Source organism: Mesoplodon mirus (assembly GCF_964341445.2).
Source record: "Mesoplodon mirus genome assembly, chromosome: 9".
Taxonomy (NCBI): domain Eukaryota; kingdom Metazoa; phylum Chordata; class Mammalia; order Artiodactyla; family Ziphiidae; genus Mesoplodon; species Mesoplodon mirus.
In genome coordinates, this window is record NC_138985.1 from 92,790,329 (window position 1) to 92,818,026 (window position 27,698).

Below are 27,698 nucleotides of genomic sequence, written 5' to 3' on the forward strand. Positions count from 1 at the left end.
TTAATGTTACTATTTATAAAGAAGACATAGGATGTGTACTCATAAACAAAATTAACTAGTACTTTTCCAATGTGAGTTTGAATAGTTATCTAAATTTAACATCATCTTCCAATTTATACAGGAAGATTTGTTCGGTTCTTGTAAAATAAACGGATCTTAAGTGCTAAACATTAAGAGATTCTTAAGTGGACTGGTGTTTAAGAAAAATGCTTATGTTGTCAATGACATTTTCCTTTGATTCTAACAGTAACCTGCGTTCTTTGTTATAAGGAAGTCTGCCTTTCAGCCCCACCCCCCAGCAGCCCTCCTCACCTCCCTTCAGGTCAATGCTAGGGCTTTCTCCAGTGCAAAGGCTGACGACCCATTTGGTCAATGGAAGATGGTGCTGCCATTGAAGCTGTACCAATTGTCACTAGACCGTTCATTTTATGTTTCACCTGTCCACTGACAAATCGTGCTTTCTTGTGCTTTCTATCTTTTTTTTCAGACCTCCAATCTGGAACTCAGGAAAAGCAGGACTAGAACAGCTTTGGGAGTGAGCCCGATAGGGGTTAACCTGAGAGAGTTGTGATGACCCAAAGAAGTGTACACAGGCAGTGTGAGCCACCCCTACCCAGGGAGTAAGGCGCCAGCAGAGGAGAAAGCACAGGCAGAAGGCAGGAGAATTTGCCATGTCAAGGGCCTACGTACTCAAAAAAACTACCAGACAAATTAAAAGCCATTGGAACTTGGGTTTGCTTTGTTGATGATTAGAGAAAGCAAATGCATGAGAACCTGGTACACAAATACTCCCCCTTGGAAGTGAGGTCATCAATCAAAAGAAGGAAAACAAAAAAACACCTTACCCTTGGTTGCAGAGCCTTTCAGGACCCCACCCCTGCTTCTGGGTCCAGTCTCATCCTCCTGCCTTGGGCCTGCAATGTCCTGTCCCCTGACCTTGGCATAGCTGACTCCTCCTTATCACCCAAATTTCAGTTAAACCTCAGAGAGACCTTCCCCATTCACCAGTCTAAAAGAGTAGTCAGCTATCATCGTATCAGTTTAATACACCCAATGTAATACATCCTGTTGCACCCATCATTTTTAATGTCTGCCACGTGCCCCATTTGACACCCCCCCCCCCAAAAGAAAGAACTTTTCTGCGTTCAGGGCTGAATTCCCAGGGCCCAAAACTGAGTGTCAGGCACACGACAGATGCCTAATAACTTGAATAAAAAGAAATGAGTCATTAAAATGAATGAGGGTCCAGCTTCTAAACTGTATATTCAACTGCGGGGAGGAGGATGTCAGGATGACTTCAAGGTTGGAAGCATAACTGAATCCACTGTATCCTTGCGTAATCCCACGACGGGTATGAGAACTTTTTTCAGGCTCTTTTAAAAAACATTTTGTAATGTTTGTATTATTACAGGCTCTTTTACAAACATTTCCCCATGTTATTTTCATTTCAATCCTCAAAGGCTTTATCTCATTTTGCAAAAAAGGTCATGGAGTCTTCGATAACTTCTCCAACGTCAGCCAGTGAGTGACCTAGCTCTCACGCACAGCCGAGTCCGCCCACTCCAAGGTCAGTACGGTACACGCGGAGCATCGCCTGCCCGGCCGGCTTTGGTCAGTAGCTCGCCTGCGCCCTCCTCGGTCGCCCAAAGCCAGCCTCCCCCGCGCGGAGCCCGGGTTCCGGGCGTCTGCAACCTTAGCCGCAGTCGCGCGAGGTGAAATGGCCCAGCCAGGGCAGCGAGGCCAGCAGAGGACGGCGGCTGCTCTCACGAAGGCGGTTGCGGGCGGGCTGGGCGGACTGGGCGGGCCGGGCTCCGTCCAAAGGCTGGGCGCCAGGCCCCGGTGTCCTGGCAACAGGTAAACACTGAGCGGCCCCGCCCCCCGCGGCGCGCGCTGCCCCGGTGTGTTGCTCACCACCCGCCGGCAACTGCGAGCCCGGCGCCTCAGCCCTCGAGGCGCGGTCGTCCAAGACGCGCAGCCCGCAACCTGGTTGCGGTGGGTGCCCCAGCGTGTAGTGGCGGCGGCCCAGTGGCTGACTGCCCCCTCACCCCGCCGGGCTCCCCTGAGCGCCTCGGCCTCCTCGCGCCGCGCCGCGGGAGCGGGCTCCTGAGAAGCGTGGCGAAGTCCCAGGCTTGCGGCGGTTCGTGGGCGAGAGCGGAGGTGGCAGTCCCGTGAGCCGCAGGAATGGGCGTGGGGGCGCCGCCCCCAAGCGACGCGGAGAACTGGGGTCTCTTTCAGGATTAGGAACCCATGCCACACTCACCTGCTCAACTGAGAAAGCATTACCATGGTAATACACGTCTTATTTAAGTGTAAGAGGTTCCCAGGCTCTTGTTAAATTAGTTTAATACTGTTTGCCTCGTAGAGGCACGCTTTACTAAGATTTGCCCGCGCCACGAGATTGGTACCTTTATCTCCTCGCGTTGGTGGTGGTGTCCAGTCCAGTGATCTGAACGCTTTGGGTCAAGATGAGGTGGGAGAGGGGTTTGCTAGGTGGTCTGCGCCCGCCCAAGGGGACGGCAACCGCAGAGTCAGGCTGAGCCCTTTGTGTGTTTGTGTGAGTTGGTTGGTTGCAGTCCCTTGGTTCTGTTGAGCAATTTTCACACCCAGAAAATGCCCAGGGCGCCAGTATGTGCCAACGGCGACTGGCCAGGCATCTAGCTTCTGCTGCCCCCGCTAGGGTCCCAGGTGGGATTCCTCTCGGTGGATTACGGAATTAGAAAATGAGCCTTGGTGGGACTCGGAGTGCCCGCTGTAGAGAGTGATTCTTCCTTCCAACCTCAGTTTGAGGAAAGGCTTTGGAAGGAGACCTTTTGTGCAGGGAGTTCTTGGGTTTATGCCCAGGAAATCTTGCAACATCCTTACTTCCATCTGAACCCCAAGTCGTTGGCTGACAGAGCTACATCTTAAAGCAAACCTCACTGATGCCAAACCTTCATTTCCAACTTCCTGCTGGATCTCTCCATCAGAGAGCCTTTTCAAACTGTGTGCAAAATCCAGCTCTTTTAACCACTACCATCTCTGCACTTCCCAATGGCACGTTCGTTCTCCTGGCCGCAAACTCGAAAGCATTCCTGTTCCTGAGTCCTCATCCAGCCTCTTGTGACCTGCCTGCCACTGTTGGTCAGGCCCTCCTTACTACCACCTGCCTGGTTCTGGCAGTAGCCCCCTATCACTGTTCAGGGGCTGTCCATCTCCTCTGTCCTTCCCTGCCAGTTTGATCAACCCATAATGGCTGTGACCAGGTCCTCAGGGACTTTCCACTGTCTGATGAACTAGGCACTGCTCTGCTTGAGCTTGGCACTGGGAGCCCTTGGTAAGGGGGCCTCAACCTCTTGAGCTTTATCTACCATATTATCTTCTCTGCTTTAAAAAACAAAAACAAAACCACATCCCACATAGACCTGCATTCTTCTGGAAGTCTTCTGCACCTTCCCCACCTCGAATGATCAATCTACTTAAAGACGGACCCACCTCTGAAGTACCTCCTGCTCCCCTGTTGCTTCCTAAGCACCCGTAGCCTTCTGCACCTCACTTACTGTGCTTTGCCTGTTTCTTGGAAAGCCTTACTCCTCACCCCCATTAGACTGTAGTATAGAAATGTGTTTGGTAAACCTGTGTTTCTTCCAGTGTGTTGCGTGTAAAAGCACTAAATAAATATCTCTTGATTTAAATTGAGAGCTATTCCCTGGTTACTTCACGTGGTTGACACTGCCATTTTCTTTCAGAGGCCAGGAAACTGAAGCAGAATGGTTTAATAAGTAAAGCCATTTAAGCTGATGGCTTCTCACTGCTCCTTGGATAAAGGTCAAACCTTAGCCTGCAAGGCCTACAGGCCAGAGCTGTACGCTGCCTACTTTTCCAGCCTCAACTCCTCTCACTGCCCCCATGGTTGTTGCTTACAGGCCAGTCACACTGACCTTTTTTTTTTTTTTTTGGTCCCTTTGACTTGAAAGGTTGTTTGCTCTGCCTGGGAATTCCCTACCCCTCAGCCCACAGGCCATTCTTCAGGAATCCTTCTTCCTTCATGTCCCAGATGAGGTCACTCCCTGCCCATCCCATGTCATCATAATGCCATGTACCCTGGGCTTCCTTCACAGCATAGTTGGTGACTAAATGTGTTTGTGATTTTCCCCCTCACTGGACTGTAAGTTTCTTGAGGGCGGGAGCCCAGATCTGCTTTGCTCTCCATCTAACATGAGGCCTCATGCACAGGAAGTATTTGTTAAAAATTTGTTAAATGAATGAAGGAGGCATCTTAAAATCCAGAGAAGGAGAAATCTACATTTGCTTTCCCTGAGTTGCATTTTATTCACTCAGGATATTTTATTCATCCCTACAATATGCCAGACATTTTTCTAGGTCCTGAAAGTTCAGTGAACTCATAGACAAAACCTCTGGTTAGGGAAACATACAATAAATACACAAACAAAAAAATATTATTAAATAGTGAATACTTAGGGTAAGGAGATGGAAAATGACACTGCTGGGAGGGTTTTGTTTTGTTTTACATTTATTTATTTTATTTATTTATTTTTGGCTGCATTGGGTCTTCATTGCTGCACGTGGGCTTTCTCTAGTTGCGGCGAGCGGGGGCTACTCTTCGTTGCGGTACGCGGGCTTCTCATTGCAGTGGCTTCTCTTGTTGTGGAGCACGGGCTGTAGGCGCACAGGCTTCAGTAGTTGTGGCGCATGGGCTTGGTTGCTCTGTGGCATGTGGGATCTTCCCAGACCAGGGCTTGAACCCGTGTCCCTGCATTGGCAGGCAGATTCTTAACCACTGCGCCACCAGGGAGGCCCTGGGAGGATTTTAAAGAGGCCATCTGTACCTCCTCCCCCTTTGCCTGGGACAGTGCCAGTTAATGTTTGTTGAAGTGTCTTGTTTTGGGCAATAAATTATATGGTCACCCTAATTATAGGTAGAATAGAGGCATGATGTCTGGGAGGTTTTTCTGAAGAGGTGGTTTTTGAGCAGAGGCTAACACAAAGGTAAGAAACAAATGATGCTCTCTGTGAAGATCTGCAGGAAGAGGAGGGATCAGGAAAGAGCTTGGCAAGTTTGGGAACTAGAAAGAAGGAATAGTCTTCATTAAGGAGTTCAGAGAGTTTTAAGTCAGGAGCTCTGTGTTCTGCACCCAGGAAGAGTCAAGAGCCATGGAGTTGTATTCAACCAACCAACCAGCTCAGAAACTGAAAACTTTCACTCCCTTACAATAATTTCCTAACAGACTTATTGAGGTATAATTGATGTACAATAGATGGTGCATATTTAAAATGTACAGTTTCAGCTTGGCATAGGCATACACTCATTAAGCCATCACCACATTCAAGACTTATGATTTGCAGATATTTTCTCCCAGTCTGTGGCTTTGTCTATCATTCTTCTAACTATATCTTTTGAAGAGCACAAGTTTTAATTTTGATGTTGAATTTATCAATTTGTTCTTTCACAGACATCAATTTGGATATCATACCCAGGAAATCTTTGCCTAACCCAAGGTCACAAAGGTTTTTTTCTATATTTTCTTCTCTAAGTTTTATAGTTTTGGGTTTTATATTTAGGTCTATGAGCCATTTGAGTTAATTTTTGCATATGGTGCAAATATGGATCGAAGTTCATTTTTTTGCAAACAGATATTCATTGTTCCAGCACCATTTATTGAAAAGATTATCCTTGTTCTGCTGAATTGCTTTGGTGCTTCTGTTGAAAATCAGTTGAATCAATTGTTTGTGTATGTGTTGATCTATTTCTGGACTCTTCTATTAATCTTAATACCAATACCATACTGTCTGCATCCTGAAGCTTTATAATAATTCTAGAAATAAGGTATTATTAGTCCTTCAAATTTGTTCTTCTTTTTCAGAGTTCTTTGCATTTCCATATGAATTTTAGAATCATCTACAAAAAGAAGAGAACTGAATAAAAATGTCAGACTTTGGTGTGAATCTTAGTTCTCAAACCGTTTTAGAGATTAAAACACACACATTATTGGGGGCAGTTATTCCACGTAAGTCAAGCATGTTTGACATGCAAAAAAGTATAAAATCAGAAAGGAAGCCAAGACTCAAAATCTTTAAGAGCTTATGGCAGTGCACATCCCACACCCCAAGATGATGCTTTATCAGGAGATGCAGTTATCATATGGGACTCCATATTGTTTCTCTTCATTTCGATTTCCTCACAGAAGCTGGGCCACTGTGTTGCAAGATATATCTCTCTTCATTTCTAGGTTTTGAATCTAGGAATGTCCTCCATTTCATTTCACAAAGTGTATTTTAGTGTTTTTAACACATTGACTATGTTTCTCTTTTTTTAACTTGGGACATTTTTAAAGTGAGATGCTATGAACAGGACATCTATTTTACACAAACATTTAGCCCTTGCAGTCATTCTTTTTTTTTTTTTTTTTTTTTTTTTTTTTTTAAATACGCAGCCCTCTCACTGTTGTGGCCTCTCCCGTTGCGGAGCACAGGCTCCGGACGCTCAGGCTCAGCGGCCATGGCTCACAGGCCCAGCCTTTCCGCGGCATGTGGGATCTTCCTGGACCGGGGCACGAACCCGTGTCCCCTGCATCAGCAGGCGGACTCTTAACCACTGCGCCACCAGGGAAGCCCCCTTGCAGTCATTCTTGATAACTTATACACTCCTCCTTTCCCTTGCCTAGAAGAGACACTTTTTCAATAATGCATTCCCATCATTTATTTTCTGTATGGTTGGGTCATAGGACATAGAGAATTCCATTCAGCTTTGTGCAGCTCTAGCAAAACTTTGGAGATAGTTTATTCTCAGGTTAGGATGGTAGCCATTTCTTTGCCGGGAGGGCATTAACCTGGCAGTGTGCTTGTAGCCAGAGCACAGCCCCTGAGCCTGGTGGATGCTGGTTTGCACTGGGACCTTGCAGAGCCTCTGCATTTCCATTTTTAAGGCGGAAATGATACCTCCCTCCCTTGAAACACAGCTCTGAGGATTAGCAGTGATAAAGGTGATGGCAACATCCTTCACTGAGTGCTTTCTTCGTGTCAGACACTGGCTAAGTGCCTTATGTTCGTGCCTCACTTAATCCTCGTGACTGTTTAATGAGGTAGAGACTATCGCATAACAAATGCCAAAATATGTATTTGATCCTAATTATCTAATTTAATTTTTATTAGGAAAATTTCCAAACATGCACAAAAATAGAATACTAAAATGAATCCCTATATAGCCGTATCTCAGATTCAGAAATTATAAGCATTTTGCCACATTTGCTTCATCGATACTTTATTTGGGGGGGAGGGGGGAGGAGGAAGGTGCAGTATTTTAAAGCAAATCTCAGGCCTTCTTTCATTTCATTCCTACAGATTTTAGTGTGCATCTCTGAAATGTGGGAGCATTTTCTTCCATGACCCAATGCCATTGTCAGACCTAATAGAATTAACAATTACTCGATATTGTCAAATGTCCTCAGTTGCCAAAAAAAATGTCTTTTCATGGCTTGTTTGTTCTAATCAAAATGCAGAGTCCGGGCTTCCCTGGTGGCGCAGTGGTTGAGAGTCCGCCTGCCGATGCAGGGGACACGGGTTCGTGCCCCGGTCCGGGAAGATCCCACATGCCGCGGAAAGGCTGGGCCCGTGAGCCATGGCCGCCGAGCCTGCGCGTCCGGAAGCCTGTGCTCCGCAGCAGGAGAGGCCACAACAGTGAGAGGCCCGCGTACCGCCAAAAAAAAAAAAAAAAAAAATGCAGAGTCCACACATTAGTTGCATTAGGTTGGGTCTTTTTTTTTTTTTTTTTAGTTTTCTTGGCGGGGGGTGGTTAGTTTTTGTTTTGTTTTGTTTTTGAAAGAAAGGAAACAGGAGAACACTGCTTCTTTGCTAAAAGAGTGTCTCCTCTGGGGAGGTGTGTGAGAGATGGGGAGCCGTGAACCATGAGAATTACCCTTGGCACCAGCCTTCCCTTCCCCGTACACTCATTCCCCTCGGAGCCCTCTGTCCTTTCGCCTTCTATCCTCGCCCTGGGTCACCTCATTATAGTTCACCCTCTCGTTGAATGACACAGCCCACAATGTCTAGGTGTTGAGTCATACCTCAGTTTCTCCGCCTTGCTCTCCCAGTCTCTGGGCGCTTGAATCAGGTTGGGTCTCTTTTAAACTGGGGATCTTAATAGGCATTTGTTGAATCAGACTGCATATGACTTCTTTTCCCACAACCTGCAAGGTTTTTTTTGTTGTCACAGTTTTTTCCTTTTAGGAATTTTTTTTCTTAAGTTCGGTAGGAAACGTAGAAATTTATATAATGTCAATGTTATAAAAACTAATCTTTGCCCCGTATATATACCTGTCTTTGAAAGCCAGGTAAAGGGAAAAGAAAAGGCCGAGGCAAGTCCCGTGGGAAAAAGCAGAAGAAACCGGAAGTGGACATCTTCAGCCGCGCTGCGATGCTGAACCTCTACTACATCGTCCACAACGTCGCCGGCTGCCTGCACCTGCGCGGCTTCCGCTGGCCAGGCTCTACCAAGTCAAAGAAGGGGAAAAACAAGACTTAAGCCAGACCGTTTCCCAGCTTCTCTCTACTACAGAGGACAGAACTTGGGGAAGAGAAATCAGGATAATACCACTGTTGCAAGCAAAATAGACTTTACTGAAGACAATTTGAGATGCAAGCTAAGTGTGCTTTTCCGTGGTAGTTAATGCTAAGTGCATTTTACTTCCTCAGCTAAACCTGGGTATGGTGAGCCACTTTGGTTTTTCAGAAGTTAAGAGGGGGAAAAAAAGTCCGAGTAATTCCCACACGGTGGTGGAATTGATAGGACTTTAAAAAATTGTTATAAGTCTGGGTCAGAATTAAACCTCGCTCTCCAAAGGCAGTTCTAGCTTGCATGAGTTGTTTTCTTTTACCAAAGGGGGTCTGTTATTTAGAAAAGACATGGCAAAAAGCACAGAATTTGCTTATGTGTCCCTCTTTTGGGCATAGTTTCCCTTCCTCATCTTTTTCTGGAAAAATAATAAATATTTTGTATCTATAATTTTCTTCTCAGAGGTCTGACTCTTGTCTGATTCGAATTAGCCACAGACAGCGGTAGAGACCAGGGTTGTCAGTCCTGCTCTGAACCTGCTAGTGTGCAGGAACAGCGGCTCAAATGAGCTGACAACGTCAGTGGTTGGAGCACAGGGAGAAGAGGGCCAGTCAGCCCTCGTCCCTCTCCTTTCTCTTTCACCCGACTCTTCTTCGTCTTTTTCTACACACTTACATCTTCCCACCTTCTGCAGCCTTTCTTTTAAACTTGGCTGACTCTGAGTTTTGGAGTTGGTGCTAGAAATGTGCCTTGGGCATTCTTTTTTTATATATATCTAAATTTATTTATTTTATTTTATTTATTTTTGGCTGCATTGGGTCTTCGTTGCTACGCGCGGGCTTTCTCTAGTTGCGGCAAGTGGGGGCTACTCTTCGTTGCGGTGCACGGGCTTCTCATTGCGGTGGCTTCTCTTGTTGTGGAGCACGGGCTCCAGGCACACAGGCTTCAGTAGTTGTGGCACGCGGCCTCAGTAGTTGTGGCACGCGGGCTTAGTTGCTCCGTGGCCTATGGGATCTTCCTGGACCAGGGCTCGAACCTGTGTCCCCTGCATTGGCAGGCAGGTTCTTAACCACTGCGCCACCAGGGAAGCCTGCCTTGGGCATTCTGCTGATGATATTCTGGGATCTCCCCAGCCTGTGTGGAGACACTTAAAAGAGAAAACTGCAGTTGGTTCTGCTCGGCCCCAAATGTGAAACTTGGAAGGAAAGGCATTTTTAAGTGTAAGCACCATCTCTAAATCACATAGCCTCCCATCCCTGCCTCCTGCTCTGTCTTCCTGGCACGTCTTGCCACCTCCCCTGGCGCTGACACCTGCACTGTTGTCTCCATTCACAGTTCTGAGCTTGAAGCTGATTCCTCTAGGCAGCACCAGTCCAGAGACGATCTAGTTTGTTTGAATTACTTATAACGATGTCACAGGCTGCCTTGTGAGGATCTCAAACGTTCATGAAGCTTACTAAGGAAGTCTGTAACCCAGGACTCAGGATTTTATAAATATCAGAGAAAAAAAGGCAATCCCGTGAATCTTTGTACCAGAGAAGTGAGGTGCTCGGAACCCACATGAGTTTGCTGGGGATGACACTTGTCTAGCTGTACCGTCTGTGCGGAGTCAATGTGAGCCCTTGGCTGGTTGCCAGAGGAGCCCTGGCTCAGCTCAGGTGAAACTCGGTCCTCCTCTTAACCTGAAGGGACCTTTTCCGTTCTGTCTACAGGCCTGGGAAACAGGGCCACCTTCCCACTCTGCTGAGATTGCTGGGCTGGATCCGAGCGGTTTCTGTTTGTGGACACACCACCTTTAGTCCAGTCCTTCTCAAACCTGGGTGTGCACCGTGGTCACACGAGGACTCCTGAAAGCGCAGATTGCTGGGCCCTACCCAGTAGGAAGAGCGGTGTTCAAGAATTTGTGTTTCTGGTAAACTCCCAGGTTGCGCTGCTGCTGGACCAGACTCTTGGAGATACTGCTCTAGTTCATGCTGCCACACCAGATGCTGAAAGACTTGACGAATCTCTGAACGTGTAGGATGTCTAAGGCCCTCCTCTGCCTCACCTGGCTGGGTTCAGGAGCTCGTGTCTGAGCAGTTATATTTATGGGAACGTTGGGGAAGTGGCATCTGCATTGCTGCCTTCTGATCTTGTCCACATTAGGATAACATCGCTGAAGGGAGGACAGACATGCCAATCAGTAGACTTTTACAGGCTTAGGAGATCACCTGGAGGTGTCAATGCCTTCTTCTTTTGAGATGGTTACATGATGAGCAGAAAGGACTGTAAGCATTGGAATAGAAGAAGTACTGACCTGATTGGATGGGGCGCTGTGCACTCAGGGTCTCCACCCAGGTTTTAGAGTGGCTAAAGACTATTTAGTACTGTCCTCATTGCAACGCTGGGGTTCTGAGAAGCTGTTAGGAATTTTGAATTAAATAACTATGGTGGTGGTATAGTGAGTGTATACGACATGAACTATCACACGCAAGCCATATAAAAGTTGTGGCACATTTTACTTCGAGAGAAATTCAATTTTTTGGTGAAATATTCCATTTAAAACTTTCTTCAACAAAATTATCTCGTTTTAACAATTTATTGAGTATCTCCTATGCTTGGCATTAGGAGGATAAGACAGGGTTCCTACCCTTCAGGTGCTCCCAGCCTGGTGAAGGGGGCTGACGCCCAGGTTCCGTTGTGGCAGCAGCTACATTTCTATTTCAGCTTCGATAAAGCGTCATACAGTTGATGAAGGTGATTACGAGGAGGGTGGGACCGCCCTTCGAGGACACCTGGAGCGCCTCTGATGATAAAATAGCTCCTTGAACACTGCTATTTTTATTTTGCCAAACTCAAATCGGTCAGGATCCTGATCCTTCCTGTGGATGAGGACTCAAAGGGGAGTGTGGGAAAGGAGCCATGATGGGAAAGTCCACACGCAGGCCACATGTGGTCTGTGGAGGAAGCATCCTTGCTGTGAGGAAGGCTCTGCTCAAGTGTGGGGGGAGGAGGCAGCACCCCATGAGCAGTGACTACAGGGACAAGCACAATGTCCCCAGAGCAGGAAGGAGGATTTGGCAGTGCCTGTGGAGAGAGGACCAAGAGCCACGCAGCTTGTGGGAATCTTAGCTCCCCGGCCAGGGATTGAACCTGGGCCCTCTGTGCAGTCAAAGCCCAGAATCCTAACCTCTGAACCGCCAGGGAATTCCCAAGAGAGGGCATTTTTTAGAATGGCAGTGCCCCTTGCAAAATTGATGACAATTAAAAAGAAGGACAATAACAAGTGTAGGTGAGGATGTGGAGAAAATGTGACCCTTGTCCGTTTCTGATGGAAATGTAGAATGGTGCAGCTGCTGTAGAAAACACTTAGGCAGTTCCTTAAAATGTTATAGGTAGAGTTACTATAAACCATATACCCAGCAATTCCACTCCTAGGTATATGCCCAAGAGAATTGAAAATATACATTCACACAAAAACTTGAATATAAACATTCATAGCAGCATTAGTCATCATAGCCCCAAAGTGAAAACAACCCAAATGTCCATTAACAATGGCTAGACAAAATGTGGTCTGTCCATACAGTGGAATGTTACTTGGCCATTAAAAGGAATGACAGACTTCCCTGGTGGCACAGTGGTTAAGACTCCACGCTCCCAATGCAGGGTGCCCGGGTTTGATCCCTGGTCAGGGAACTAGATCCCACACGCACGCCACAGCTAAGAGTTCGCATGGTACAACTAAGGAGCCCGCGTGCTGCAACTAAGGAGCCAGTGAGCCGCAACCAAGGAGCCAGGGAGCTGCAACTAAGACCCAGGGCAACCAAATAAATAAATAAATATTTTAAAAAATAAAAAATAAAAGGAATGACATTCTGATACCTGCTTCAACATGGATGAACCTTGAAATCCTTGTGTTAAGCGAGATATGCCAGACACAAAAGGCCACGTCTTGTGTAATCCTTTCCATGTGAACTGTCCCAAATAGGAAAATCCATAGAGTCAGAAAGTAGATAAATGATTGTCAGGGGGAGAGGGAAATAGGAAGTGACTGCTAATGGGTAGGGGTTCCCCTTTGGCTTATGAAAGTGTTCTGGAATTGACAGTGGTGACGGTTGCACAACATTGTGAATATGCTAAAAACTACTGAATTGTACATTTTAAAATAGTGAATTCTATGGCATGTGAATTATATCTCATTTTAACAAGTTGATGACAGCTAGCTAGCAAAGGTCCAAAAAGCCTGGGAGATAAGGAGGTGAGGGTGGGTACCAGTTGCCAGGACAGGTGCCCAGGACAGTGGCCTTTTCTCCATCCTCTTTTTATGCTTCGTTTCATCCTTCAACAACGTGTTTTCAGCAGCCCCATCTGGCAGGCACTAGACTCGGGGCTAGAAGGGAGACCACAGCTCTAGTCCCAGCCACTTATCCAGCCTCATCCTTCACCTCCTCTTCCCCTTCATGGGGAATCAGAGGCTCTCAGGGCCGAATAGTTCCCTTCAACCTTCTGTCCTCCCTCACATAGTCCTCGGGGAAGACTGCATGTTTGGACTTACTTCCACTAGGCTTCTGAATCCCTTCCCTTCCATTTTTGGGTGTAGAGTTTACTTAATTATCCCTTTAATAACGTACACAGGGAACACTCTGCAAAAACAAACATCACAAAGAAGGTAATTAGATTCACCCTAATTAACCCATTTGGAGATAAGCTCTACCAACATTTTGGCATATTTGGTATATTCTTGGGCTTTTTCTTATGTGGTGATGTGAATATATCTCCGTATGTGGGAGAGTGTGTATTTTTGTTTTAGGACAGGTCTTTCTCCTGTACTTTCATGCTCTCCCTCTCTGCCAGTTCCTTTCCCTCAGCCTAGAAAAGGAAGGGCTCCCCCACCTTAAGAAGCAGAGATGGGGGCTCACCATAGTCCAGAAACGGGGTTTGAAAGGAGATGCCTGTAACGGTAAGAATGGCACAGTCATCAAATCATTTAATGAATGTTTATGGAGGACCTGCTATGTGCCAGGCACTGGAGTGACAGCAATCAGGCCAACAGACGTGTGATGGGGCTCAGCCTTGAGGTGGACGGGGGTGAATAGTCACTGGTTAGTGCTATGACAATGTGGACCAGCACTGTTTGACAGAATTTTCTGCAATGATGGGAATGTTCTATATTCGTTCTGTCCAACACTATGGCCACCCACACCTGTGGCTCTTGAGCATGGGAAATATGGCCAGTGCAGACTAAAGAGCTGGATATTTTATTTGATTTACTTGTAATTCATTTAAATTTAAATAGCCTCATGTAATCAGTGGCCATTGGGTTGGACAGCACAGAATTACATATGGAGGGATTTGACCTAGTGGAGGAGGGAGAGAGGGCAAGTAGATGTAACCAAGGAAGTGATGCTAGAGTTGAGACTGGAAGAGCTGGTGTCAGGGAGAGCTGGTGAAGCCCTATTGATCTTGTATTCTGGCTGTTGTTTTTTCTTAAAGAGGGTGCCACAAAACCTGGATCTGTCCTAGGAAGGCGTTAACTAGGACTAAATTAGGCAGGGGGCAGAGCCTCTGCAAAGGCAGCGGGGGAGCATGACAGGTCACAGGAACTGAACAAGAGCACAGAGACCAGGGAGACGTGAGATGAGAACCTGCGGGTCCAGTGGGACCCTCGGGGGCCAGGATTCAGGTCGGAGTCAGGGAGCTCAGCAGCTGGCAGTGATCCTCACTCCTGTGCCGCTGTAGTGATTCTACCAGCTGCTGACCTCTGTCCCCCCGTCCCCCACCCCCTCAGTGCTGCACACGTCTTTTCTCAGCTTCTTAGGTCCTGCTTACTCTAGGTTTCTGTTTTTCTACAACCTCAGCTTGTGAGCCCTGTGACTCCAGCTCTACCCCGTGGTCTCTTTCTATGCTTCCTCCAAGCGTTAGCTTCCTAAGTGCCTCGTTTTCGGGGTCTTTACAGGTGAGAGAATCAGAGACCCACCTCGTCTTACCATAGACCAGGCTCTGTGGTAGTAGCCAGTGGATGAGCTGTCGGGTTGGGGTCTCCCACTGGTCTGACCTCTGTGCCTGAGGATGGTGCAGGTCTGCTGGTCAGGTGCTATAAGCAGGACATGTAGGGTGACTCTTCATGGCGGGACTGGCAGTGTGGTGGACAGGAGTGCCTTTCTTTCCCTCCAGCTGTAATCCATCCCTTTATAGACAAGATCCTGGAAAGAATCTGCTTACACTTTTTTCTTCACTTCCTTGCCTTTCTGTCACATATTCTTCCTCTCTCGCTTTTTTTTTTTTTACATCAACTTTGTATTTTTTTAAATTGCAAGCTTACCAAAAGGTTGAAAGAGAGTGTAATGACACCCAGGCCCTTTACCTAGACCAGGGTTCTCAACCATGGCACTATTCACATTTTGGGCTGCTGGATAAATCGTTATTGTGGGAGCCTGTCCTGTGCATTGTGGGATGTTTAGCAGCATCCCTGGTCTCTACCTACCAGATGCTGGTAGCACCCCTGCAACTGAGACAGACACAAACATCTCCAGACATGGTCAAATCTGGGAGGCAAAGTCATCCCCAGTTGAGAACGATTGACCTAGATTTAGGAACTAAAGTTTTGTCGTGTGTGTGTGTGTATACACATATAATAAGTGTATATATTATATATATAATAAAAATACATACATACATGTAAACATATGTATATCTACATATATATTTCTTATATACAGATAATCAGAGTAAGTAAATGTGGCAAACTGTTAAGTTGTGGATCTCTACATAAAGCAGCATATACATATAATCTATATGTAGTATATATGCATCTATGTGTATTTTACATGCCTAGCAAATGTGGCAAAATGTTAAAATATGTAAAAGTGTATATATACATACATATGTACATACACTTTTCTTTCCTGAGCTATTTTAAAGTAAGTTGCCTACATCATTATCCTTCATTACTAAATAGTTTAGCTCCTGAGAACAAGGACATTCTCATTTATAACAATAGGATTTTCATGGTCAAGAAATTGATATCAATACAGTCCGTTTTCGTTTTTTCCTAATTATCCCAGTTAGCTGGATGAGGTTTTGATCGGTGATCTAATCAAGGATCACATATTGTGTTTAGCTATCGTGTCTCTGTAGTCTCTGTTAATCTAAAACAGTTTCCTCCCTTTCGCGGTGGGGGGGGTGTCTTTTATGACATTGACTTTTTTGTTGTTTTTTTTTGGCTGCTCCGCTCCGCTTGCAGGATCTCCGTTCCTCAACCAGGGACTGAACCCAGGCCATGACAGACAGTGAAAGCCCGAAATCCTAACCACTAGGCCACGGAACTCCTCGATGTTCCCTTTTTTTTGGCTGCGTTGGGTCTTCGTTGCTGCGCGTGGGCTTTCTCTAGTTGCGGCGAGCGGGGGCTACTCATGGTTGCGGTGCGCGGGCTTCTCATTGCAGTGGCTTCTCTTGATGTGGAACACGGGCTCTAGGCACGTGGGCTTCAGTAGTTGTGGCTTGCGGGCTCTAGAGCGTAGGCTCAGTAGTCGTGGCACACGGGCTCAGTAGTTGTGGCGCGTGGGCTTAGTTGCTCCGCGGCATGTGGGATCTTCCCGGAACTGGGCTCGAACCGGTGTCCCCTGCCTTGGCAGGTGGACTCTCAACCACTGCACCACCAGGGAATTCCATTGACCCAGTTGTTTTGTGGAATGTCCTCTTTTCAACCCATTACATCCAGACTTCTGCCTCCACAGCTCCAGCTAAATTGCTTGATAAATGTCATTGTTCCATTAATTCTAAAATACCAAGGATTGCAAACCATGCTATCATTTTCTGTACAACTAAGAAGGAGGCAGGGGCGGGGCAGGGCGGGGTGGGGTGGGGTGGGAGACTCACCACCAATTAACAATGAAATGCCGCCAGTTGTATGACACATTGTGTTCAAATGTGGGGGTGGGGGTGGGGAAGTGCCTTTGAATGGATGGAATTTGGTAATTGCCAAAGCCTGTTTGCGTCCATTCCCTTCTTCTCAAGACTCTTCTGTCTGGGCTTTGACACTGTCGCTCCTGGCTCTCCTTCTAGCTCTGCCTGTACTTCTATATCTGTTTTACTTCTCCTCTTCCTGTGGTCTCTGTTTGTATGTTGGTTCTCCCCTTGCCTCCCCACGTTGGCTGTTCTCTCTACCTCTTTCGCCCCCTTCCCACCCACTACGTCCCACCCTCCGTGATTGCACCAGGGTTGGTCACCTGGCTGTAAAACATGAGCTAGGTGAATCAGACCTTCGCCCTGGGGACGTGAGGTGGCGTGGAGAACTCAGGGAGATGCCCAGCAGGCACTCGGGATTTGGGGACCAGGGCTCAGAAGAGAGCGGCTGGCCAGAGGTGTAGGTTTAGACGTTTGCAACTTCAGTGCAAGCGCGTGGTTGGGACCGAGAGCTTGTCAGGATAGTGCGGAGGTAAGAAAGGAGCAGCGAGTTGGGAACCTTGCGGACCGCCTCCTTTGATTTAGCAGCAGAAGGAAGAAGAGTAACTGTTACAGATGGAGTCGGAGAACGAGAAGAGAGAGGAGACCTGGAAGAAAGGGAGTCTGTGGGGCTGCACGCTGCAGAGATGTCAGAAAGTATGGGGAATGGGAACATGGACCATGATCTGTTGGACAAGGGGGTCCTCTTGGTCTCAGGAGATATACCAAATAGGAGATGAGAGTAAATGTAGAAGGGAGGGACGGGGGCTTCCGTGGCGCACAAACCAAAGCCTGCTGGTGTCAGAATCCCGGTCTGCGCCCCGCCCGACAGGCTGTAGCCCTCGTCTCCTCATCGCCCCCTGGTGGTGGGAGGATGCAGCATGTGTCCCTGAGCCGCGACAGCCCGAGACGCAGCCTGCTTGCAGCAGGGTCACTGCAGTGGCCCGAGACTCCTGGCGGCTGGGCCCACTTTCAGGTAGAGCCACCGCTGCTGGGTTTGGGGGCTGCATCCGTGTTTTGTCTTGCGGGTCAGGGCCAAGTAGGGATTGATTTTCTCCCCATCTGACATTTCTTACCACACACAAATCCGGTGTTAGCCACTGCTCTTTAAAAATACAATTAGGGGCTTCCCTGGTGGCGCAGTGGTTGAGAGTCCGCCTGCCGATGCAGGGGACGCGGGTTCGTGCCCCGATCCCGGAGGATCCCACATGCCGCGGAGCAGCTGGGCCCGCGAGCCATGGCCGCGGAGCCTGTGTGTCCGGAGCCTGTGCTCCGCAATGGGAGAGGCCACAGCAGTGAGAGGCCCGCGTACAGCAAAAAAAAAAATAAATAAAATAAATAAAATGAGAAGATTCCTTAGACATTAAAAAAAAAAAAAAAAAGGACTCAGAAAACAATTAAAAATGAAATAAGGCTGAGAAACAAGAGGTACTGCGAATCTGGTTAAAGAAGAAATGCATCCTCAAGGTGCTGCATCTGTGTGCTCAGGTTTTATTTATTGAGCCACCCGTAGAGGTGTCCAAAGCCATAAGGATACCCGAGTAAGCAGTTTTCAGTCTCAAAACTCTTACCTTTGATACCATTTTCTTCTGCACCTCCAGCTCCTAGAGAAACCATTCAAATAAGATGACTCTTCGTCAGTAGTTTATTTTGATTGTTTAAATTTATCAAAGCAAAATCCATAATCCAGCAACTACATTTGTATCGAGACTGTGTGCTTCCTGATTTCCTGCGTAAAAAGGAAAGTGTGAGATTTTTTCAATTGCAAAAAATCCTCCCAGCTCAACCTTCCCATTTGTTCAAAGGCAGAACAACCACAATGAAAGAAGCCCAGGAAGTGTGAGCTACTGCTCTGTGCTGTCTTCTTCCCTGGCCTTCCAAGTTCATGGAGCCTTAGTGATGACCCATCCCAGGAATCCCCTCTCCCACCTGCCACCACTGCCCAGGGTGTGGGCACTGCTGCCACAGTGGGCTCCGGCCCTCAGAGCAGTGTTCAGCCAAAGTTGGTCTCCTGGTGGGTTTCTCCCAGCCCCCTTCTCCCTCCATGGCTATAGAAAGACCTGTCCACTCTGCCATGTCACAGCCTTTCACACGCCTGGAGACAGCTCCTTGTGGAGAGGAACACCTGTTCTTCTCCAGGCCAAACACCCAGTCCCTTCAATCACTTTTACTTTTTTCTTCTTTTTTTTTGGCAGAGCTGTGCGGCTTGGGGGGATCTTAGTTCCCCGACCAGGGACTGAACCCGAGCCCTCAGCAGTGAACGCAAGGAGTCCTAACCACCGGACCGCCAAGGAATTCCCATCAACCACTTTTACTTGACATGACCCCTCTTGGTCACCCTCTCCTGGATGCCACCAGTTCTCCATTGACCCTGTCGTTAAGATGGGGCACCCACATTTCACAGCCCAGTGAGGCTGTGGCCTTCCAGAACCTGGACGTTAGGCCATGCTTCCAGGCCAAGTGGACATGAGGCTTTTGGAATAGATTCGTTTTTCATTTAAATAGCTCAAGGCATGGTGTAGTCACTGTGGAAAAATTTGGCAGTTCCTCAAAAAGTTAAACATAGAATTACCATATGATCCAGCAATTTCACTTCTAGGTATACACCCTAAAGAATTGAAAGCAGGGAGCCAGACAGATACTTGTACACCCGTGTTCATAGCAGCATTATTCACAATAACCAGAAGATGGAAACAACCCAAAGGTCCATCAGCAGATGACTGGATCAACAAAATGTGGTCTATACATACAACGGATTATTAGCCTGGAAAAGGAATGAAATTCTGACACATGCTGCAATGTGGATAAATGTTGAAGACATTCTGCTAAGTGAAAGAAGCCAGGCACAAAAGGACAAATATTGTATAATTCACTTACATGAGTTATCTAGAATGGGTAAATTTATAGAGATAGAATGTAGAATAGGGGTTACCAGGGGCTGAGGGGAGGGCAGAATGGGAAGCTGTTGTTCAAGGGGTGTGGAGTTTCTGTTTGAGTTGATGAATAAGTTCTAATGGATAGTGGTGGTGGTTGTTCAACATTGTGAATTAATTAATTAATTAATTAATCTATTTATTTATCCGCGCCAGCTTGCAGGATCTTATTTCCCTGACCAGGGATCGAACTGGTGTCCCCTGAAGCTTGGAGTCCTAACCACTGGACCACCAGGGAAGTCCCATGAATGTATTTAATGCCACTAAAATGTAGCTTTAGAAATGGTTAAAATGGTAACTGTTACATATTTTTACCACAATAAAAAACCCCACAAAAATCAAGGAGTTTCCCTTTTTGTTGTAGATCTGTGGTAGAGGTGGGAGGGGAGGGCGTATGCAAGGCAGACGCCCCACAAAAGACTTTCTCTTTCCAGCTGGGCATGGTGGGAGCAGGTATGACCCCCCACCCCAGGACCGCCCCTCACCCAGCTCACTCACTCTGTGAGCAACCTTACTTCTCATCTTTTCCTTGTGATATGGAGAGAACGGTGCTCTCTGCGTCCTCCTGCACAGCTCGCTCTCCAGGCCCTGAACCACATTACCTGCCACGGGACCACCCTCCCCTTTACCCTGCATCTACCTCCACCACCTCCCTCAGAAAACTCTCCCCTCTTGCCTTCCCTGGTTTGGAGTCTGCACTTCCTGCCTGCTCATCTGTACCTGGATCTGTTGCTCTGTGAACAGCCTTCCCCAGATATTTCAACCTTGTGTTTTCTCTCCCTGCTTAGGATGTAAAGTGCATTAATGATAAGTGAGGCGGAGACGCTGTGAATGAAAGGTCAGGCTCGAGGCAGTCTCAGCACAAGGAGAGTGCAGACTGAGGGCCGCTGCCCCCATGGGGGTCCCTCAGACCTCGTCTTCTTGGGCCTCCTGGTCCCTGGCTTCTGGGGCAACAGTCACCATTGTACTTGCCACAGATAGGTCAGCAGGAGAGCTATAAACAGCACCGTCTATCCATCTGGGTCCACCCTTTGGCTGTGGGAGTTGAGCTGCCCAGAGCCATTTGGTCTCTTCTCAGTCTCCCTGTGCCCTCCACTTTGAACTCTTAGCAGTCTGTAGGCTTCTGTTCTTCTGAGCTCCATCCACACCGCCAGAGTCAACCTCCAAGAACCCACCAAGGTGACGACGGCAACCTGTTGCTACGTTGCTACAGTACATCCAGGCCGTGTATGTGTGTGTGTATGTGTGTGTGTGTGTGTGTGTACGTTACCACCACATGGGCACAGAAGGAAACCACTGTCCAATCATGGAAGGAAGCTATGGAAGGTGAAGGTGTAGCTACTTGTTGACCTTGAGAGACAATGAAAAGAGGGGAAGGAGTTACTATGGGAGCAGTGGTGGGAAGAAGAAAGTCTTTGGCCAGCTTTGCTTTGTTTGATGGATCAGCTTAAGTTCTCCTTCTGGTTTCAGCCTCTGGTCAAAATGAATAGCTTATTTTTTCTTCTTCTTCTTCTTTTTTTTCTTTTTGGCTGTACCTTACGGCATGCAGGATCTTAGTTCCCCAACCAAGGATCGCACCCGTGTCCCCTGCATTAGGAGCGTGGAGTCTTAACCACTGGACCACCAGGGAAGTCCCTATAGATTTGTTTTGAATAATTTTCTTAGAATAAATTCCCATGAGTGGGAGTATTGGGTCAAAAATTGAAACCCTCTTATGGAGACTTGGTTTTTTAGGGGCCACCTTGTTTCCCAGAAGACCAGGAATTGGTTCACAAGGCAATGATTCTCACACTTGTAGTGGAGCCTAGTTTGCTTCTGCCCAGGCAGGAGTGGCAGAGTGGTAACACAGAAAGACAGAACACAGGGAACGACCAATTACAACAGGGTCTCTGTGCTGCTGAGTTTGCACAGATGTACAGCTGGCCTTGGATTAAGGATGTCTTTGTAGAACGTAGATTTACTTGGCTTGGTGATCGAGTGCATGGGTTGTGCAGCAAGATGCTTGTAATCAAATCCCAGCTTCACTGGGTAGTTAGTGTGTGTGACGTGGGTCAAGTTATCTAATATCTGTGGCTCTGTTTTCTCATTCGTTAAATGAAAGATTAAAAACAGAATTTACATCATAGGGTATTATGAGGATTAAATGAGATAATACATGTCACGTGTTTCACCATGTGCCTAGCATGTGGTAAGCACAGGATACAAGTTAATTATATCGATAGGACTAATTAAAGAATGTGTCATTGACACAGCCTGCTATTCAGACTGTGGGGTTGGTTTCTTCCTCCCTTCAAGTTTGTACCCACACACAAATCCTCCGAAATGACTTAAAATTCTCAGCTGAAACTTAATTCTGTACATCAGAATAGAAAGCTTAAAGTCAAATCAATTAACAGATAGGACTGTGCAGAGAGTTCTGAAGAGTCATGTGTTATGTCCTTGAACTCAAAGGGCTTACATTTTCCAAACATTCAGCTATGAAAGAAAGGATAAATGCACAGACCTTGGGTCTGAAATAGCAGGGAACACTTGATCAGTTGACATGGCTCAGGGAATGATTACAATTGTGGGGTGGGAGTGACAAATTTGCCTTCAAGGCTGAGGGTAGGAATATACATTTAAAACCAATCTACTCACTTAAGAGTGATAATTAATAGAGCAGCTGAATCTTAAAAAAAAAAACATACACACCTTTTCTTCAAAATACAATTCAGAGAACAAATAAAGTGAACCTCTAGTGGTTTCTAGGATCCACTGACTGAGGATGGCGTCCTTCCATCGGTAAACTACCTGAGCTCTGCTGAGCCTGTCCCTGCGGACGAGGGTTTTGTTTTTTATAAGACACAAAGATAAGCACCACAAGATTCGCTGTGTTGGAAACCACTCCTGTTCTCATGGTAACTGATGGTCCATCAGTGCCGAAATATATAAAAGGCACCAGGGCAGCGTGAAGATGTTACTACGACAACTGGAATTTAGAGTATACGTTTTTAAAGGAGTGTGGGAGGGTATAATTTCACTTCACTTTCTTCAAGTGAAGTGGGGTAGGATGAGTCAGGCATTTCAGAAAGCAGGGGTGCCCTGGGGCCCCAAGTCTGAGCTTGCTCCATCACAGCTGGGAGACGGGGGCCGAGAGCACGTCGGCTCCAGAATTCTGTGAAATCACCTCAGTGAAACTCTCTCTCATCAGAAATTATACGAAGATATCTTTGTGTTGGGAGTAGGCAGGATTAAGGAGTATTAGAGGAGATGAACTCTAGATTTTCAGCCTTCGTGGAATTTGTTGAGAAAAGATGACCAGGAAAAATCAGCTTACTTTTTAAAATGTCCTTTCTTAAAGAAATAAATAAGTAAATGGTCCATTCTCCACAGTTTGGAATATACTGTTCCTGCTACCAGGAACTTGAAAAGGATGTGATATTTCCATTTTCCTCTGAGGATGTGGATTTATTTCTCATCCTGGGCCTAACAGAGCTGCAAATGGGTCTTTGTCCTGTGTTCACTGATCACCTGTGACTTCAGTACTGAGGCTCCAGTGGGTCTGTGGACCCAGCCGAGGGGTGCTGGCCCCCTGCGAGTGGCACCAGGGAGAGCTTCTCATGCTCTGTGTCCCGGGGCCTCGGAGCCCAATTCCGGCCTAAGCGATGAGGCTCACCCAGCCTGGCCAAGTCCCCGCCCACCTGGAGTGAGCTGGCATTGCCCGGGCATCTCCCCCCCCCCGGCTCCCTGAAACCTCTCCCTGACACAGTCACTTCTGGTCTGGCTATCTCTTTACCATGTACTGAGTGTCGCCCAGGAACCGGCCGTAAGAAGGTCTGGGAGGAGCCAGGAAATCTGCGTTTTGTTGCCGGAGGGCTCTCTGAGGCAGGAGTGGTGGAACACACAGAGCCAGAAGCCAAAGTAGAGAAACCTCTGTAAGACGATTCTCTTGGGCACAGAGGGGTGAAGTAATTTCCCCACGGTCACACAGCAGTACCTGAGGACCAGGTGAAATTCAAGTCAGGTCTGTCTGATGCCAGAGCTCTAGTCCACCCCCTACTGTATCTGGTAGAAAAGGGGGAAAGCACAAGTTTCCCCCACTGCAGGCTGAATGGGGTGGTTGATGGAACCTGGACACATCCGACTTTCACATCCCCATTTTGGCTCTCGTGCCCTACCCCACTGGGTGGGGAACTCGGAGAGGTTACAGCCCCCGCAAAGACTCACCGATGCTCTGGTATGTTCTTTCATTCTGCTTTTTATGTGCTGTATTTTATGATGTTTTGACACCTTGGGGGTGGGAACTGCCCCTCCCAAGGTTAACTATCTTCTAGAAATAGCGAACAGCTTGCCTGTGAGCACATCTTTGATAACCCCGCCATGCTTCTCCCTTTATCGTACTCCTATAGCCAGAGCCCACCCAAATTATCCCAGCCATCCCTCTGTGCCTTACTACTCAGGCAGGTCTGCACCAGCAGTATTGGCATCACTTGGCAGCTTGTTAGAAATAAAGATTCTCGGGTCCTACCTCACACCTACTGAATTCAAATCTACATTTGAATAAGATCCCCAGGTTATAGGTATGTAAAGTAAAAGCTGAGAAGTACTGGGCACTCCCCAGGGGAAACGGTAAGAGGGAGGGTAAACCATTGGCACATAATACGTCTTGTTCAATATTCCCGTCTTGGGATTCTCTTTATGGGGACAAACCTAGACCAAGAAGGTGTTAGTTCAGGATCTAAGCAGGACCACAGAAACCACTTTAAAATACTTTCAGGAGGGAGAAGTTAACGGCAGGGAATTGACTACATGTGTGATAGAAGCATTGCGAAGCCAAACAAGGGATGTGAGTTCAAATAAGCCAGAGGTAACAACAGAAGTCGCCTCTGCCCCTACGCTGAGGGGGAACAGAGAGGAAGTGGGGTAACTGGAGCCCAAGATTACCCAGCGGGTGTCATGGAAGAAACTCATCTGCTGCCGAGACATCACCTGAGGCAGAGGGAGGAGGAGAAACACGTTGACTCCTCCCGACTTCCTGTCTTCCCATCTCCCCATAGCAACAGCGTCTCCCATCGGCTAAAAGCCAGAATTCAGCTGACACAGGAGGCCTGGAAACACAGGCTTCAGGGAGCAGCCCTTCTGATTTATGGAGCAGAGCGGAAGGGCAAGCAAGACACCCAATGAGAAACAGGCCTAGAATGGGCACATAAGCCAAGAGCTCTTTACCAAAATGAGAATGATTACTTGTAAAAAGAGATGTACTCGTGGGACTTTCCTGGTGGCCCAGGGGTTAAGAATCCGCCTGCCAATGCAGGGGATATGGGTTCGAGCCCTAGTCCGGGAAGACCCCACATGCCATGGAGCAACTAAGCCCATGTGCCACAACGACTGAGCCTGTGCTCTAGAGCCCACGAGCCACAACTACTGAGCCTGCGTGCCACAACTACTGAAGCCCACGCGCCTAGAGCCCGTGCTCTGCAACAAGAGAAGCCACTGCAATGAGAAGCCCGTGCACCACAATGAAGACCCAACACAGCCGAAAATAAATAAATAAAATAATTTAAAAAAAAAAAGAGAGAGAGATGTACTCTTCCCCGGAATGTTAGAGCTTGCCGTGATGACTGCTGCGCTCCAGGAGGTATCCCAGTCTCAGAGCCGTACTTCAGAAATGTTGGACCCACTGGGTCTCATGGGTCATATAACGGAGCTGCTTTCCCCTGCAGCCATCACCACTGTGACCCCCACCTCTGCACAGTGTCACAGCAGCATCCCAGCCAGTCTCTGGGAACAGCACAAGCCCCTTCAGCTGGTGTGGTGCCTGCCTTCCCACTACTCAGCTGTTGAGTGCAGAAACTATTAAAGGCACAGTGATCCCCCCATTCCCGGCAAAAGCCATCACTGACCTCCGGGATCAGAAACCTTCCCTTGGGGACCCAGTGCTCTCATCTTCACAGCCTCATTCTGGCCCCATTTCCAAGACTCTACCTTCTTTTAGTATCTCTTCCTCCTTTCCCCTCTTGCAATTTAATCAGAAAAGCAAGATGGAGAAAAACCATCTTTTCTCCTCATCTGTCCCCTTGCAGTTAGGAAGTTTTCCTTAGGTGGCTGGGAATCTTAGATCGTCATGCCACCCAGCATGGGTAGCAGCTGTTTGTGTTTTACAACCTGCCGTGCACCTTTGGCAGATCTGCTTAATTTTTTTTCTACAAAAATAATAAGGCACATTTAGAAAGTATAGAAAAGTAAAGCAAAAAAAAAAAAAAAAGAAGAAGAAAAAAAAAAACCACCTCTAATCCTGCCACCCAGAGGCAGTCCCTATTAACATTTTGATATATTTCCTTCCTGGATTTTAAATGCATTTTTCTGTAGCCGAGATCATACAGTATAAATAATTTCATGCTCTAATTTTTTTTACTTGTTACAATATTTTCCCATATCATTAAAAATTGGTTGAGAACATGAAAATTTTTTCTGTATTATTTTTTAATTACAAAAGTAATACACACTCACTGTAAATAATTAAAACAATTTAGAAATATAAAAAGGAAAAAGTAAAATGTTCTCTCCACTCCTACTTTTCCTGTCATGCCTCAGAGGTAAACCACTTTTAACAGTTTAGTTTTTATCCTTGCAGACCTTTCTTTATACTCATACAAAACAGGTCTTTAAAAATGGTCCTACAACTAGCTTTTTTATGTCTTGAAGACATATTCCTTATTCCATAGGAATCCACTTCATTTTAAGAAAGCTGCCACATAGTTCATCTATAGATGTGCCAAAACTTATTTTGCCATTCTCCTGTTAATGGATATTTACAATGTTTCCAACCACTTGTGCAACTGTCTTTATGTATGTGCAGTTTCTCTTGGATGAAAGTGGAACTGTATGACAAATGGTACGTGCGCCTTAACATTGGGATAGATGCTGCAAAATTGCCATCTTTTTAGAAGGTTCTAACCATTATAGTCCCACCTGTAATGTGCATGGCTATGAAAACTTACCATGGTTGTGTGATAGTGGGTTGTCTGGTAACCTAGTGGTTGACAGTTGGTGGTAGGACCTAACAGTCTTGGGTTCAGATCCCACTCCTGCTACTAACTAGCTGTGTGGTCTTTGGTGAGCGGCTTAATGTCTCTATGCCCCAGTTTTCTCATCTAGAAAATGAAAATAGTGATGACTATAGTCCTCTTCTGTTAGGTTATTTTGAGCACTTAAACAAAATGAAATAATGCATATAAAACACTTAGGTTAGTACCTAATACAGAGTAAAGTGTACAGTAAGTGGTTACTCATTATTACTGTGATTTACTTAATCACTCCCCTATTGTTGGATATTTAAATGGTCGAAATTCTTTTAACAGGCTTTCTTCAAAGGGCTTTATTAGTTTTCCCCTTTAAATTGGACAGTTTTTTAAAATTTAAATGTTTATTTAATATTTAAATAACTTAGTAAATAACACCCTTGACCCCTGTCATTTCAGTACAACACTTCTTATAGCTAAGTACTTCGCCTCCACACATATGCATAGTTTTTATGGTAATATGTACCACCTACGCTTGTATATCAATTGCTTTAGGGACAAGTACATAGGTATTTTGGGGCAAAGATGGAGAAATTATGACAGTTATATCACAGAACAGCCCCCAAAGCCACACAGAATTTGAGAAAGAAATATTCATCTGAACAGATGCCATATTGCTTCTCTGCATTTACGGGAAGTGATCCTAAAGTCTGGGATCTAACACTGATTTCCATCACCTTCAGAGCTCCCTGATGATTTTTTCTTTTTTTTTTAATTAATTAATTTATTTATTTATTTATTTTTGGCTGTGTTTGGGTCTTTGTTGCTGCGCGCGGGCTTCTCATTGCAGTGGCTTCTCTTGTTGCAGAGCATGGGCTCTAGGCGCACGGGCTTCACTAGTTGCAGCATGCAGGCTCACTAGTTGTGGCACACGGGCTTAGTTGCTCTGCGGCGTGTGGGATCTTCCCAGACCAGAGCTTGAACTCGTGTTCCCTGCATTGGCAGGCGGATTCTTAACCACTGTGCTACCAGGGAAGTCCTCCTGATGATTTTCTAAATGGACTGTCCTGGGCTTCACCTCAGAGGAGCTGAGAAAATGCCAGCATCTCCACTTAACACAAGCGGGGGCACACAGGGGATGTCCTGCACTGCGGAGGCCCTTTATGGAGAGTGCAGGATTCCACCCAAGGGGGCGAGGCTGGAAACAGAAAGTCAGCCCTGGCATTCAGCTGGCCCATAATGAGGACTAAACGGTTTGCCAAAGCCATACATGCAAAAATTAAACAAGTTTAC

General features: G+C 46.7%; 1 protein-coding gene across 1 annotated transcript; it reads left to right on the plus strand.

Annotated features, from left to right (window-relative positions):
* Nucleotides 1-2,108: 2,108 nt before the first annotated feature.
* On the plus strand, nt 2,109-8,993 carry SMKR1 (small lysine rich protein 1). Its single transcript, XM_082632716.1, has 2 exons — nt 2,109-2,287; nt 8,324-8,993. The coding sequence occupies exons 1-2, from the start codon at nt 2,285-2,287 to the stop codon at nt 8,516-8,518; spliced, it is 198 nt and encodes a 65-aa protein (XP_082488842.1). The 5' UTR covers nt 2,109-2,284; the 3' UTR covers nt 8,519-8,993.
* The last annotated feature ends 18,705 nt before the right edge of the window (nt 8,994-27,698 follow it).